This window comes from Arvicola amphibius, chromosome 5 (genome assembly GCF_903992535.2).
Source record: "Arvicola amphibius chromosome 5, mArvAmp1.2, whole genome shotgun sequence".
NCBI lineage: Eukaryota > Metazoa > Chordata > Mammalia > Rodentia > Cricetidae > Arvicola > Arvicola amphibius.
Genome location: NC_052051.1, coordinates 31,627,950 through 31,642,245, shown reverse-complemented (window position 1 = coordinate 31,642,245; position 14,296 = coordinate 31,627,950). Strand labels below are relative to the sequence as shown.

Here is a 14,296-nt window from a genome sequence, read left to right as displayed (position 1 = left end):
CCCCAAGCGCAAGGAGGCGGCGGCGCGGGCGAGCGGAGAGGAGGAGGAGGTGGCGGGGGAGGAGGGACTGAGCGATAGCGACGAGGGCGACGGCGTGGAGACGGGCAGCGGCCGGGAGGAGGGAGAGCAGGAGGCGGCGGCCGGGTGGGAACGCAGCGAGGACGCGCGGCTGCTGCGCGCAGGGCTGCCTCCCGCCGCCGTCCCCGCCGCGGCCGCCCGCGACCCGAGCGGACGCCGCCCGCCGGGGACGCCGCCCGGCCGCCCGAGGATGCAGCCGCCGGGCAACCAGGACCGCGCGCGCCGCCGCCGCCGCCGCCGCCGGAGGGACCTTCTGCTGAGCCAGCTCTGCTTCCTGGCCTCAGTGGCGCTGCTGCTCTGGTCGCTGTCTAGCCTGCGAGAGCAGAAGGGTGAGTGCTCGCAGCCTTCCCCGAGTGGGCGCTGCGGCTCCAGCGGCTCGGGCTCTGGGGCGCTCAGCGCGGGGCGGCTGCGCTCGGCTCTGGCCACACAGAATAGGCACGAGGACACCCAGGTTCCTCTAGGGCTCGGGAGGAAGGGGTCTGGGCTCTAAGACTGCTGCAGTGGAGGAGCGAGCGACCAGCCCCCTTAGGCAACCTGAAGACCTTTGCCTTCTGCTCCTTTCCCACAGTCTGAGGACTGGTGGTGGCGGTGGTGACAAGGAGTCTCACCCTAAGCAAGAACCTTTCACCAACAGGGCCAGTAATAAAGTTGTTCTGGCAGCAATCGGTACTTGTGCAGGTAATCAACCACCTGTACTCCTGGCTTGCTGAGGGCATGCAGGGCTGGCTAATCGGCTCACTCCCGGTTCTCCACGTGTTCTCCACACAGAAAGGTGGAGTGGGCAACAGAGAATACTCCTTGCCACCCTTGCGGTACAAGAGCAGGTGCTGGTAACTTCGGACAGGAGAAAGTGATAGCTACCCAAGCTGGGGTTTAGTAATGGGCATTTTCTCTTATAGGGTCGCTCAGCAGGAACACATGAATTCTTTTCTCAGGTCTGGTTTGCTTCCTTCCCCGGACTTGAGCTGTTGAGCTGGATCACTCTGTGCTGTCCACTTTTTTCCTGGTGCCTTGGCTGATGGTGCACGAGCGCGCGCGCATACACCACACACACACACACACACACACACACACACACACACACACACACACACACACGAGAAAGAGAGAGAGAGAGAGAGAGAGAGAGAGAGAGAGACTTCGGTCTTATCTTTGCCCTTGGCTTTTCTAGAGCGAAAATAGACATCGAGGAGAAATGTGCTCGGAACAGTTGTCTATTGGAAACAATTTGGACTCTGGGGTGCAGCTGTGTAAAAGAACAAAATAACAGCACGGAAAGGAAAGGCTTGGGAGAAAAGCGGTTGTAAAATGATTTTGTACCCTGGCTTTTCAAGTGTCAGGTTTCTGGGGGCAGCAGACGAATAAATGGCTGTAGGTGGAGTAAAACAGTTACAGAAATGTGCTGCGTTCTTAAGATAGACACGGATCTGATAAGCGTTGCTTTGAAGCGCACAATAAAGGTGTTTTGATAGTGATGGTGACATTTTAAAAGATGCCATCCATCAAGAAAGGGACTTCCCTCACATTGGCCGATGTAGTGCTACATGGTGAAACTCGAGGGTCATTCTGAACTTTGCATAGAGACTTCATCATATATGGTAACGGGAGAGAAGCAGTCCTGGTTTTCAGTGAAGCCCTTAGACTTGATGACTCTCACTGTGGCTTCTGAATCTTAGATTTTTCTGGCCCTGGGTGCTGACACGAGGGAGGGGCTGTGTTGTTTGAATGAAGTGAGTCTTCTCTCCAAGGGCAGATTCAGATGTGCTAAGCAGTGCCCACTGACAGTCACTAAGAGGGTTCGTAGTTTTTCTGAGAGATAGCCAACAGATAGTTTATGCCTCCCTTGGCAAGAGCTATTTCAAGTCAATTACTTGGTGGCGGTTTCCCTACAGGTTGGGGCCCTGTGACTGACAGGCTTCTCAGCACTTTCCAGGACATAAAAGACATTGTTTTTTTTTTTTTCCCCTGGGTGGTAAATGTGACCCACGCAGTGAAAGTGGATCAGCTGCAGGGGGCTTCAATTCTTTACCCCCACCAGGAGCTGGAATGTCTGGGCTGATAGGGTAGCACGCAATGTAAACTTGGAACCTGATGACTAGACTTTCATTTGGAAGTAGTTGCCCTGACAATGACGTTTCTGTCCAGGTGCTACTGACTCAAATTTTATGCTGTAGCATATCCCATGGCTACCCTTTTCTTATTTATATTTCATGTTCTCGTTCTCACTCTCCCTTCTTCTTTAGCCCCCTGTCAATGTCTACTGTCAATGTCTAGTTTAGGGACTCCTGATTCCCAGCCCTGGAAAGACTTAGCTGGGAGAAACCCAGCAGTTCTAAGGACCCTGTTACCCAGGCTCCGCTTGTTGCCTCCACCCCCAACTTTTTGGCTTACTGGTCCTCATTCTGTCTCTAATCACCTTGCTTCCATTAGATGCTGCTTTCAGTAGGGGAGGTCCAGCCGTGTTGCAGCAGCAAGGCATAGTTTTCTTGCAAGATAATTTTAAACAAATTAATTACTGCATGGGGATCTTCCACCAGTATTTTGCTTGGGGATTGCCATTCGGCATTAGAAACATCTGAGTAGTGACACCCCCAAAACTCAAGGGCTACTCTACGTAATATCCTTTCAGCGTGGGCAAAAGGTTCATCGTTTTATGCCATTTTAAAGATTCTGGGACTCACAATGGGCGTTTAAGTAAAGTCACATAGGAATTGAGGAGTGGAGGGACAAGCCAACTTGAGGGGACCTGACTCTTTGTTCCCAGTTGTGTTCCTTGCTTTGAGGTGCAGCACTGTGATGCTTGTTTGGTCGTGTGGTTGTACTGTCCTAATGACCAAAGGCAATATTTTACCTTTAAAGGCATGTGGTATTTGTTAAAGATAGCAAGATAATCCCCCCCCCAGGCCTGTTTCCTAAGAATCCCCTACCCTTTTTTTGTTATAAAAGGATAGTTAGTTCTTTTTATAAGGAATAGAGGTGTGTGAAAGTTATGTTACATAATGTCTAACATTTCTAATCATGAAATTTGGGATTTTTTTTGATTTCTCAGTAAATCAAGACTTGGGAACATATTGAAAAGTTCAGTTCTGTTTTGCAATGTCTTTTTTTGTGCTCAGTATTTGGTTAGAAGAAGTATATCAAAGAATCTATACGGGTTCTCTTTTTCCCCCTCCTGTGTAGCTAGGATGTGAGGATTGTTTAATTTAGGTCAGGAAGAGTTGGTGCTGAGAGGAAGAGAATTCTTAATTCTAACTACAACAAAAGCAATAATAATAGCAGCTACAGTTCGGGCATCTCAAGTGCCAGGCACTGTGCCAAGCAAACCTTATGTGCATTTACCTCATCTGCAAACACAGGCTTCAGTCTTGTGAGCCTTCAGCAGGGGAGACACAGGCCCCAGGTGCCCTATTTAGTTGTTGCTGATGAAGATCTTCTTTTTGATCTCTGTGTTCAAAGCCAATTTAAATAAGGTGTTAGATTTGCTAATGAGGGCTTTCATTTATTCTTGCCATGAGAATGGATTACTTTTGTATACATTGAGTGGCTTACAAATGTTTCACTTTTTTTAAATATATAAACTCCATGGCCATCTTTCTCTTGAGGTAGGAGTTCTAATGTGGGAGCAGTTATATACATCTTCTCTAGAAAGTTCTAAGGGTATAACTAAGAAAAAAATAAATATTTGCACATATACACATTCATAGATTTGAAAAGATCACAACTTAGGAGTATATATGTATATCCTTTATATACATACATATATAGAGAGATAGATATATGTCAGTTACTATCACTATTTAACAAATTAGCCCCAAACTTGGTATCAAGTTTAAAAAGTTGTTTAACTTTTTTTGCCCATGGGTACTTCAGTTCAGGAATTTGATGGGCATGTTTGGATGGCTTTTCTCTACTTCATTATGTCAGAGGCCTTGACTGGGAAGAGTGTAAGACTGGGCAACATGACAGTGGGTTTGGAATCATCCGAGACACCATCACTCCCATTTATAAGGACTGATGTGGATGCTGACTAACACATACATCGTCTTTCCTTGGGGCTCCGTTTGAACTTCCTCAGAGCATGGCAGCCAGGTTCCAAGAGATAGCACCCCTGAACAACAAGGTGCCTGGCAGTTTTATGGTCTAGCAGAAGCCACAGAGTCCTGCTGCCATGATGGCCTTCTGCTGGTCAAGACAAGAACAAATGCCACCCAGGTTGAACGGGTGAGGATGTGGAGTCACCATTTTCTCGGTGTAATGGGAAATAGGATGACTGCTATATTTGGAAAAACTCTGGAGATTTGAAAGGACCATAACTTAGGAGTGAGTGAAGGTACTTCCCAAGGTGACCAGTTGTGAGTACAGGAAGTATATACATATAACTTGTATGTAAACATCTGTATGTATGCCCATGTAAATATACGCCGTCCATATATGCACATGCATAATATTTTGAAATGTCCTCCAATCATGAGAATATTGGCCTTAACCGTATCTGGTGTGAAGAGGGAGATAATCTTTGAAGAAGGATGTACAGTGTAGATTTGAAATGCAAACTGAGAGTTCATCTTGGCTTCCATGGAATTCCACTCATCAGAGGACTTGGGGTGCAATGTGCAGACTCCCTCACCTCATGTCTCCTCCTTTAGCCTTCTCTTTTCTGACTTCACTTGGACTTTTCTGTTGCTTCACAAGGGTGCATGACCTTTCTGGTCCCAGATTTCTCACATGTGCTGGTCCCTGTGTACTGCTGTGTCCACCACCACTTCACTCTGCGGTGACTTAATCCGTCTGCAAGGCCAGGATCTCCTGGACTATATTAGATTCCCCACTGTGTTCTCTGAAAACACTGCTTTCGGTTGATTATATTTATCAAAGTCTGCAGCTATCTGTTTGTTTGAGTAACATTCCTCTTCATTGGGTTCTGAGCTCCAGGAGGTCAGAGACCCTGTGATCTATTCTGACATCTGTCACCCCCATCACCCATCCCATAATAAGAGCTTGAAATATATTTGTTATAGAGAAGCTCTTTTGATTTCTGAACTTCAATGCCTGTGATATAAATAACAAAACAAAACCAAAAAAAAAATCCACCATGTTTTAGGGCCCTACTTGCTGGCATATGCTTATTTTCACAATTTCTGGTCCTGTAAATTTAATGTTGTTGCCCTTTTTTTTCCTTTGGCAAGTACCGAGCTAAAAAAAAAAAAAAAACGTGGCAGGCTCTGTGCAGTATCACTTGGATAGTGGTAGGATTTGAACCTGGGGATGCCCGTGTCAAGGTTGAATATGGATGCATTATCCAGCATTGGCAGAGAGGAACACAAGACAGGGAATCACCCTGCCTTTTTCAGTCCGCTGAGGAGTAAGGAGTAACAGAAGGCTGGCTTCATAGAAGCAGTATTTTAGAAACACATTGCTTTCAACCTTTTCTATTTTCCGCACAAACATATATAGAAGTGTTTCTCTCCTCCTGCCTTTTCTTAGCTGCTCATCAACCCAGATTTTTCTCAAAGATTTCCTCTCCTCAGAAGCCTCGGATCCTTGTGGGAAGATTTTTTTTTTTTTTTTTTTTTTTTTTTTTTTTTTACCCCGGAGGGTTGGCAAAGCCAAAAGAATTGCAAAACTAGCTATTTGCTGAGCATTCCAAGGCCTGGTGGAAGCTGGCTGATAGCGCAGGACTTTGGCAACTCTCGCTTCTATAAGGAGTGTTCCATGCACACAAGGAAAATCTTTGTGTATGTGTTTGGGTAATGGAGAGGATACTACAGAGACTGTTCCAATGGGGAAACTGAGGTCTAGGGGGATTCAAAAAAATGTCGCCGACGTCACACTGCAAGTGGGTTATGATCTCAAGAGAGAGATTTGAGGATTTCTGATTGATGGCCATCAGTTTCTGATTCTGTAGAGTTTATTTGACAGCCCGTTTTATTCATTGCTTGTAATAGTTTTAAACAAGGTTCTGCTGTGTAGGATCTGAGAATGTGAAGTACTCAGGACTCAAGTGGAGGAAGGTTTGCCATAAGCCAAGGGGGTGATGGGCTATGGGCCTCCAGCATTCCGCTTGCTATTCTCTCAGTCTGCTCCTGGCTTGGGATTGGCCATGCTCCTCCTTACTGTTGCTAATGTTGGGTGTCACCATTCTTTAATGGCTTTCCTACCCCATAACCATCTCTGTTAGCTCTCTTTTTGTGAAATTCTTCTCGGTGGATTCCTTGGAAGGAGTCCTTCATAGGCTCCCAAGGACATCAGATCCAGGGATCTCTGCCTATGACTCCTTTAATCAGGCATTTTGCTAGTTGTTGGGGTTACAGTGGTATCTGAGATAGACACCCAGTATTGGTCTTTGGGATTTTTGAGAAGAGGGGCACCGAGTAGCTACTTTTGAAGAATTTTGGAGCTATGAATGAGAAATACAGCATGCCGTGGAGGAGTATGTGGTTCTATAGAGGTGCTGAGACCTGGAAAGCAAACGGAAACTGGTTAGAAAGACAAACTCCTAGAAACCTGAGACATTCTGTGGGCAGGCAGCAGACAGAGATGCCACTGCAGATGGCCGATAACCCCCAATAACATTTTCCACCCTCAATTATCAAGTGGGAAATTGGAATTTAAAAATAATGAGATGTCATTTTCTGGATAGATTGACAAAAGTGAATGGCTCCAAGTGTCGTTAACTACAATATGGAGGCTGTGTGGCTAAGCTGCTGCTGTTGTTTTGGATGACGTAAATGCTTATGGGATTAGGAGAGCCCCATATATATTTGAAGCCTGGGTAAAACTTAGAGGACCTGGGTTCAAATGTGGACCATGGAGCTGGTTGGCCGTGGCCCTTTAAAGCCTGGAGTTTAGGATTAGAAGGGAACCCTGGGGATCAGGAAAGACCAGCGCTGGTTGCTTATTTAAACCATGCAATTTAGCATTCATTCTTTGCTTTTCAGTAGCTATGTATTCCTGAGAGGATGGGCAAATAAAATCAGCTCAGCTGCTCCCCAGTTTGGAGAATTTCCCATCTGTAGCTTTTGCAGTATTGATAGTATTGCTCTTTATTTTCCCCGTACATGTCTGCTTCGTTCTGACTGAGAAAGGGGCATTTTTACTTTAGCGACCTGGTCTGCCACCAGAATTTCAACCCCTGGAGGACATGAAGGAACAGAGGGTGGTGGAGAGGTCTGGTTGACCAGACTGGCATTGCACATCCACACCAGTAGGTCAATAGTGCCATTTTCTAGACGGAACGGGAAGTGTTCATTTTTGGGTGGTTTGACTTAGTGAGCTGGTGGGACAGCAAGCCGACAGTTGAAAATTGGGATTATTAGCAGTTGCCGCCACAGATGAGGACTTGTGAGGAGTAGACTACAGGTGAGAATTATCTCTCCGAAGAGCTCATGTTCCTCAGGCTTCTCTGCAGTGCCACCTGGGGAATTCTGCGCTTCATTTGGGTCTGAACCTTGCCCACAGATACTGATGGGACGCCCCAGGGTGTGGTGTGGACATTGTGATGTTTTGTTAAGGGTGACGCAGTTGGTGCCAGTGTGCAGCCACGACTGAGCCCGCTGGGGTAGGCAAATGTGCAATATTCATTGTATTGTGGCTATTTAGAGGCCCATTGTCGCTGAGCTGTGAAATACACTGAACTCAAATTTTCTCTTCTGGATGTAAATCAATATTCTTCTGCTTGGTTTTCTCAATGTTCGCCACAATTTTACTCCAAACTCTCTTCCCCCGGCCTCATCTCATCTTCCTATGTACACTGGCATTACGTTCACCATCGGGGTTTCTCAGGGAAGCGATCTTCATGCAGATTCTTCTGGCTGTTTCTTGTCTGGTCAGATTACTTGGGAAGCCTGCTGTCCAGCTGTCGTCTTGCCCCCCCCCTTCAGCTCTGTGCCGTTCACATCTCTGAGCTCTCACCTGGAAGTTGTCTTCCTATAAGTCGTGCATGCGTCTCTGCTCTGTGCTGTTCATGTCTCTCAGCTCTCACCTGGAAGCTGTCCGCCTCGAAGTCGCGCATGCGTCTCTGCTCTGTGCCGTTCACATCTCTGAGCTCTTCCCCTGGAAGGTCTCATCCTAGAAGTCGCACATGCGTCCCTCTTGGCTTATGCCAGCAGTTGTTGTTTTAGGGCTCACACATTCCAGGTGCCTCTGGAATAAGGCAAAGCAAGCGTAGGTGTGATGCCTGGTATGTTTGAAGCTGTGATCATTCTTCTGACCCATTGGGTCAGGTGGATTGGGCTCATAACGTAGGTTATGCACCTATAATCCTGAATTTGGGAGGGCTGAAGCAGGAGGATTATGATTTTAAGGCTAGCATTAGATTTAAAATAAAAGGAAAATAATTTAGGGTGGGCCTCTTTTTCTTTGGGGCTCTGAAGATGTTGCTTGTATTTCTTTCTTTCAACGATGCCTCATGGAAGCCTGATGCTGTTCTGTTTTTTAATTGTTTTTTTTTTTTACTCTGTTTCCTTTTTCTAAGACATTTGCTTTGTTCCTCCTGTTATTTGCTCCTAGAGTCAGTGAGTAATATGACCAGTATGGTTCTGTGTCTGTCCACACCCTTCAGATTCTTCTGATCTGAAAGTGCGTGTCCCATGGGCCTAGGATCTCCCGCTGTGATGTCTTCATCCTTGGTTGCTCCCTTTCTGGGTTGTCTGTTACTGCATGCCTGAGTTCCTGGAAGCATCCCCTCATCTACCTTCCTTTCCTACTCCTTTTACCCTTTGGACTGAGCTTTTCTTTCTTTTCTGAGATAGGTTTTGTTATACAGTCCAGTCTGGCCTTGGATGCATGATCCTTCTGCCTTAGCTTCTCAAGGACTGAGGTTACAGTTACATGCAATCGTTCCAGACATTTGGTTTGATTTCTATACATGTTACTTATATATTTATTTATTAATACATGCAAGTATTTTGACTACATGTATGCCTGTGTATCACATGTGGTCCTGGTGCCTGAGGAAGCTGGAAGAGAAGTGTGGGTCCCCTAGAACTGGAGTTGCAGAAAGTTTGAGCTGTCACATGGGTGCTGGGAATCCAACCCAGGTCCTCTGGCAGAGCAGCCGGTGTTTGTAATCTCTGAACCATTTCTCCAGCCCCTCTCCTTTTTATAACCAAGAATTTTCTACTCCTTAAAAAAGAAACCTTTACTTAATTCTTCATTATTGCATGTGTCTGCCTATATGGCGTGTGTCAGAAGAAGCGTGCACGTGGAGGCAGAGGATAACCTTATGGTGTTGGTTCTCCGCCTCGACTTTTCCTGGGTTCCGAGGATCTCACTCAGGTCACCAGGCTTGCCCAGCAAGTGCTGTCATTCGCTAGACCGTCGTGTGGCCCAGGTTTCCAACTCTTACACTGGCCTCACCTCCCAAGAGCTGCATCTCCTGTGGGAATTACTTTAGTAGCTCCTTATTTTATCCATCCGCATCATCTCTCCCACCTCTAAGTATGCACACATTAATTTTGAAGATTCCCCGTCTTTCAGTGGACCCTTCTATAAGTGGCTCTTGTCCACCTATGTTGTTCCATTTTCCTTACCAGTGTCTTTAATTGTCGGGCACTTTGGTGTCCGCACCTCCCTTGTGTGTAGGTGGGGCTGTTGCAGAGATCACGGCAATGGCAGAGGAAGGACTTGATTGGGGAGTGTCCCTGGGAGCTCATCTGACTGGACCATGTCACTGGGAAAGGCTCTATGTGTCTTGTTTTCCATCTTTGTCAGGGGTTAGTCGGATTTCCTAGAGAAAGATCACTGTGTCTGCCATCGGGGTGACCGGTTCTCTCAGGGAGTCCAGTGGGAGAAGAGGTTTTCCTTCAGTAAAAGCACTTGTTCTGCCTCAAGGACTTAGGTCTTCCCAACAGTGACTATGAAGGGACTCAATAACTTATTTGATGACAGAACCCAGCCCACCCCATACGATTTAAATCAGCTTGCCTCCTTCCTCCCCCTCTTCCTTTTCAGTTTTAGCTACATAAGGAAACTAAGGGTAGGGAGTAGGAGGAATGGAAAGTCTTTTTTAATTGAAATTTTGTATTGAGTGAATTGAAGATTCTCATATAGATGGAAAACAAAATACAGGGATTCTCCATTGTGGTGTTTTCTAGCTAACCTCACTGTAATATTTTGCAAAATTGTGACATAATATTATTAGTAGGATGGTGACATCAGTCCAATCTACCTTTCTCACTCAGAGTGACTCTTTTATTATGTATACATTTGTGTGTGCACGTGTGTGTGTGTGTGTGTGTGTGTGTGTGTGTGTGTGTATGCTGGGTTCCACAAGTCTTATAACCCTTGTGGATTTGTGCATCTACTGCCAACCATCAAGGCAATGGAGAAGGGTCTTTCTAATGACAACACTACCCATATCTTTTAGTATAAAAGGACCAGTGGCATTAAGTAATTGATAATCACCTACACTCAAATAACATCAACTTAAAAATCATGATTTTAAGAATGAAGAAAAAATCACCACCAGGACTATTATATTCTGTACAAAATTTTGATTATACATTGGGGCAGAGAAATAGTGACCAAGTTCATTTACATTTGAGAACTGAAGATGTGGACAGCCTATGTTTGCAGAGGCAACGCTCTAATGTATGGAAATCTGAACTGAACACGAGGGAGAGTTTATGCTTGGTATGCAGAGGGCTTCTTTGATGGATAGTTATTTCTGTCATTTGCGTCAATATTTCTGAATGAAGGATGCATGAAAATGGCTTCTTCAGATAGATGGATCATTCGGGAAGTTTAGCCATATATGGCTTCCATACTGCTTTCCTTGGTATTTGTTTTCTGGAATATTGACGTGGAAGTACTCTTGGGGCCACTGAGTCTTAATGTCTGATTTTGTTAGAAGTGACATGAAAGAAAATTGCCAATTTCACTCTTTGCTTGAAAAAAAAGAATCCGCTTAAGAAAACACAGCACAGTTAAGGGAGGAATATAATGAATGAAGATCAACTTTTGGCAGATTGTCTCACATTCGGAAATGTTATTGAAGTGCTGGAATCTCCTGGGAAACTTTTTGACATTCGGGAGAGTCGGTCCATGGGAAAAAAGGGGGAGTCACAGGGCGAGCTGCTTCATGTAGCAAGTAAGGAGCTGTGCGAAGCCGGAGCACTGGCCCTCGGGACACTCCTTGCTTTGTTCCACGCACGTCTATCTTGATGTAATCAGGAGGCTAATGGGCTCTTTGGAAATGAGTGCCCTGGATTTTCTTCTTTCTTCTGTTTTTCTTGTTAGCAATGTTCGAAGTATAATTTTCCAACTTCATTTTGTCCTTGGTCTGAACACTGGTTGCTAAGGAGAGCGTCCTAGGACCTTAGCATCATAGGATTTGGAAAACAACCCATGGTCTCTGGAGTGGGGTTTCAGGTTTAAAATCACGGGTAGTTTTGGGCTGTGTACAGCGAGTAAACTCATTGCACCCACTTTAAACAAATCTAGGCAAATTTAGATCAGTCCCATTATCTTCTAACATTGTGATGTCATTTCCTCCCTTCAATATATCAAACCCATATATAATGGATTAGATCTTTAAATTTTTTTTTGTTTGTTTGTCCTTTGAGACAGGGTTTGTCTGTGTTGCCCAGACTGTCCTGGAACTTGTTTCTGTAGTCCAAATGCTGGAATTAAAGGCTTGTACCACCACTGCCCAACAGATCTTTAAATTAAGAAAAAAACTTCTCTATCTATCCAGTATGTATGTATGAATGTATGTATGTATGTATGTATGTGAGTACATGTATGTATTCATGCCATAGCATAGTGGAGAAGTCAGAGGACAACTGGGAAGATTGAGTTTTCTTCTTTCAGGCTTAGAGGCAAGTGCCCTTACCCATTAAATCACCTTGCTGGTCCCTACATTATTTTTAAATAAAAAATTAATATGTCTTAATTTTAAAATTGCATACAGTAGAACTGACTGACGGTCAAGAGACAGGTAGAATATCACTCTTCCTGCAAAACTCTGAATTGTCTCTTTGTAGTCACGTCTTCCTCTCCTCCATTACCCCTACCATTGTCTGTCATCAGAGTATTTGAATTTTTAAGAATGTAGCCAAATGTAATGCCAGCACTATGGAAGTGTAGACAAGAAGACCATGAGTTTGAGGCTAGTTGAGGCTAAATAGGGAGACTTGTCTCAAAAGAAAAAGTAAAACAAAAATTATTTTTTTTCTAAATGGAATCCAAGACTCTAACAGTTTGTTTCTTTTACTTAATATTATGACTTCACTTAAGTTGCCTTCGGAATCAGGATCTTGCGTGTCCACTCCTTTTGGCTGAGTAACATTTTATTTGCAGGTATTGAATACTTTATTCTGTTCCCTGTTGTAAGGCATTTGGTTGCTTTTAGTTTGTTTATGAATGAAGATGCTATAATACTCAGTTCTTTTCCCTACCATATTACAATGGCTGGATTCTTTAGTATGTCATTTGAATAGTCACCCATGACTTGTCCTGATGTAAGGAGGGAATATTTAGTCATAAACTGTTAAGCACGATGTTTGCTGTAGTATTTTCATAGTTATATATGTTATGATGTGAAGAAATTTCATGTCTAATTTTCATTTGGTGAGAAGCTCCTTTCAAAAATAAGGGATAGGTATTGAAATTTGTCAGAATAATTGCCCCTCTGATTTTCCTCTTAGACAGTTGATAGTGGTTATACAGAATGGATTGTGTGGAATGGCTTTTGAACACAGAGCCAGTCTTGCACACCATGGAGAAGCCACAGTAGCTCAGGAAATGGTTTGCAGTTTACATTTCTTGGATTTGAATTGCTAAAATTTTACTGAGGACTTTTGTGTTCTGATCGCATGAGAAAATAGTCTGCGATTTTGTTTCTTGGTGCTGTCTTTGTCTGGTTTTGCTGTCAGGGCAATACTGGCCCACAGAAGGAGTTGGGAGACGCCCCCACCACCGCTCTTCTGTCTGCTAGAAAAGATTGGAGTTGACGGAGCCTCCCTTTTAGCTTGTCATCAGCATTTCTTCATGACTTTAAAGTTCAGATATGATTTAATGTCTGCATGATGGTAATAAAATTGCGTTTTTTTGTATGTGAGAGAGAGCCTTGCTGTGTAGCTCAGGTTAGTCCTGTTGCCTCAGCCCGTGCGTGCTGGAGGAGTTGTCGGTGTACATCTGCCACAAAGCTCACGATGCTTTTGTAAATATTATGGAAACCAATGTTTCTGGAGTCCTTAGCAGGCCGGGGACTCTGTTCTAGATACTTTTTATGTCTTAATGTCTTTGGCCTCCCCAAATAACCCTATGGAATGGGAAAATTTTTCTCTCTGTTTTACAAGTAAAGGAAAACAGGGCACAAAAATTGAAGCAAATTGTTGAAGCTTAGGGTTTCTGTGTCTTAGAGTAGAACCCAGACAGTCTGATTCTCCTTGGATTGTTCCAATGTCATACCCGATTCATTTGAGTTTCTTTTTGACAACATTTTATTTTTTGGATAGGTTCTCACTCTGTAACAATGGCTGGTTTGCAACTTGACCTCAAACTCATAGAGCTCTGCTTTCTGGTTGGTGGGATTAGAAGTGTGCGCCCCTACACCTGGCTTCTTTAAGGTCTCTATTTGGCAGCATGAGGTATTTTCCATGGGTTTTCTGTGGTGAGAGTCTCGTACAGAAATCCTTGCCAGTATCTGACAGTTTCTTTGACTGGAATCTTAGAAACAGTATTTCCTTATTAACGGACATGTCCTTTGGAGAGGCTCATAGTTAACTGCTCTATCAGCTTCTGGGAATGTGAACAGGTTTGAAATCCCCACAGCCATGCTTGACAGCTTCGGATTCAATGTCCACTCGCCAAAAGTGAGTATTATAATTTTTGTGAGGTGCGTTTCTTCAGCACTGGGAGTCAAGCCCGAGCCTCTTGTGGATGCGAGGCAGGTGCTCCGTCACTGAGCTACAACCTAGCGCTTACATAGTTCCCATTCAATTACTGTAGAAGACTGGACCCTCACCACTTTGTTTGCCTTTCTCCTCTGTCTTTCCTCCAGTATATCACTTTCTTTCTTTGTGGAAAAGAATTCTTCATGTGCAATCTCAATTTTCTTTTTTCTTTTGAGGAAAATAATTCCGGGTCGGGGTTGTAAGTCTGTGTTACCACACTCAGGTCTGCATCCCTATCTAGGGAGGTCATCACTTTTAAAAGATAAAGTGTAAGAGTTTTCTATGTATTCTGTGTATCCTAGCCTCTCAGAAGGTTTTGT

At 44.5% G+C, this 14,296-nt stretch overlaps 1 protein-coding gene across 1 annotated transcript in view; it reads left to right on the top strand.

Moving 5' to 3' along the window:
• Nucleotides 1-268: 268 nt before the first annotated feature.
• Slc24a3 (solute carrier family 24 member 3) overlaps nt 269-14,296 on the top strand; it is a 472,748-nt gene continuing 458,720 nt past the window's right edge. Inside the window, 1 exon segment of the mRNA XM_038331148.1 lies at nt 269-407. Coding sequence (XP_038187076.1) covers nt 269-407 — 139 coding nt within the window.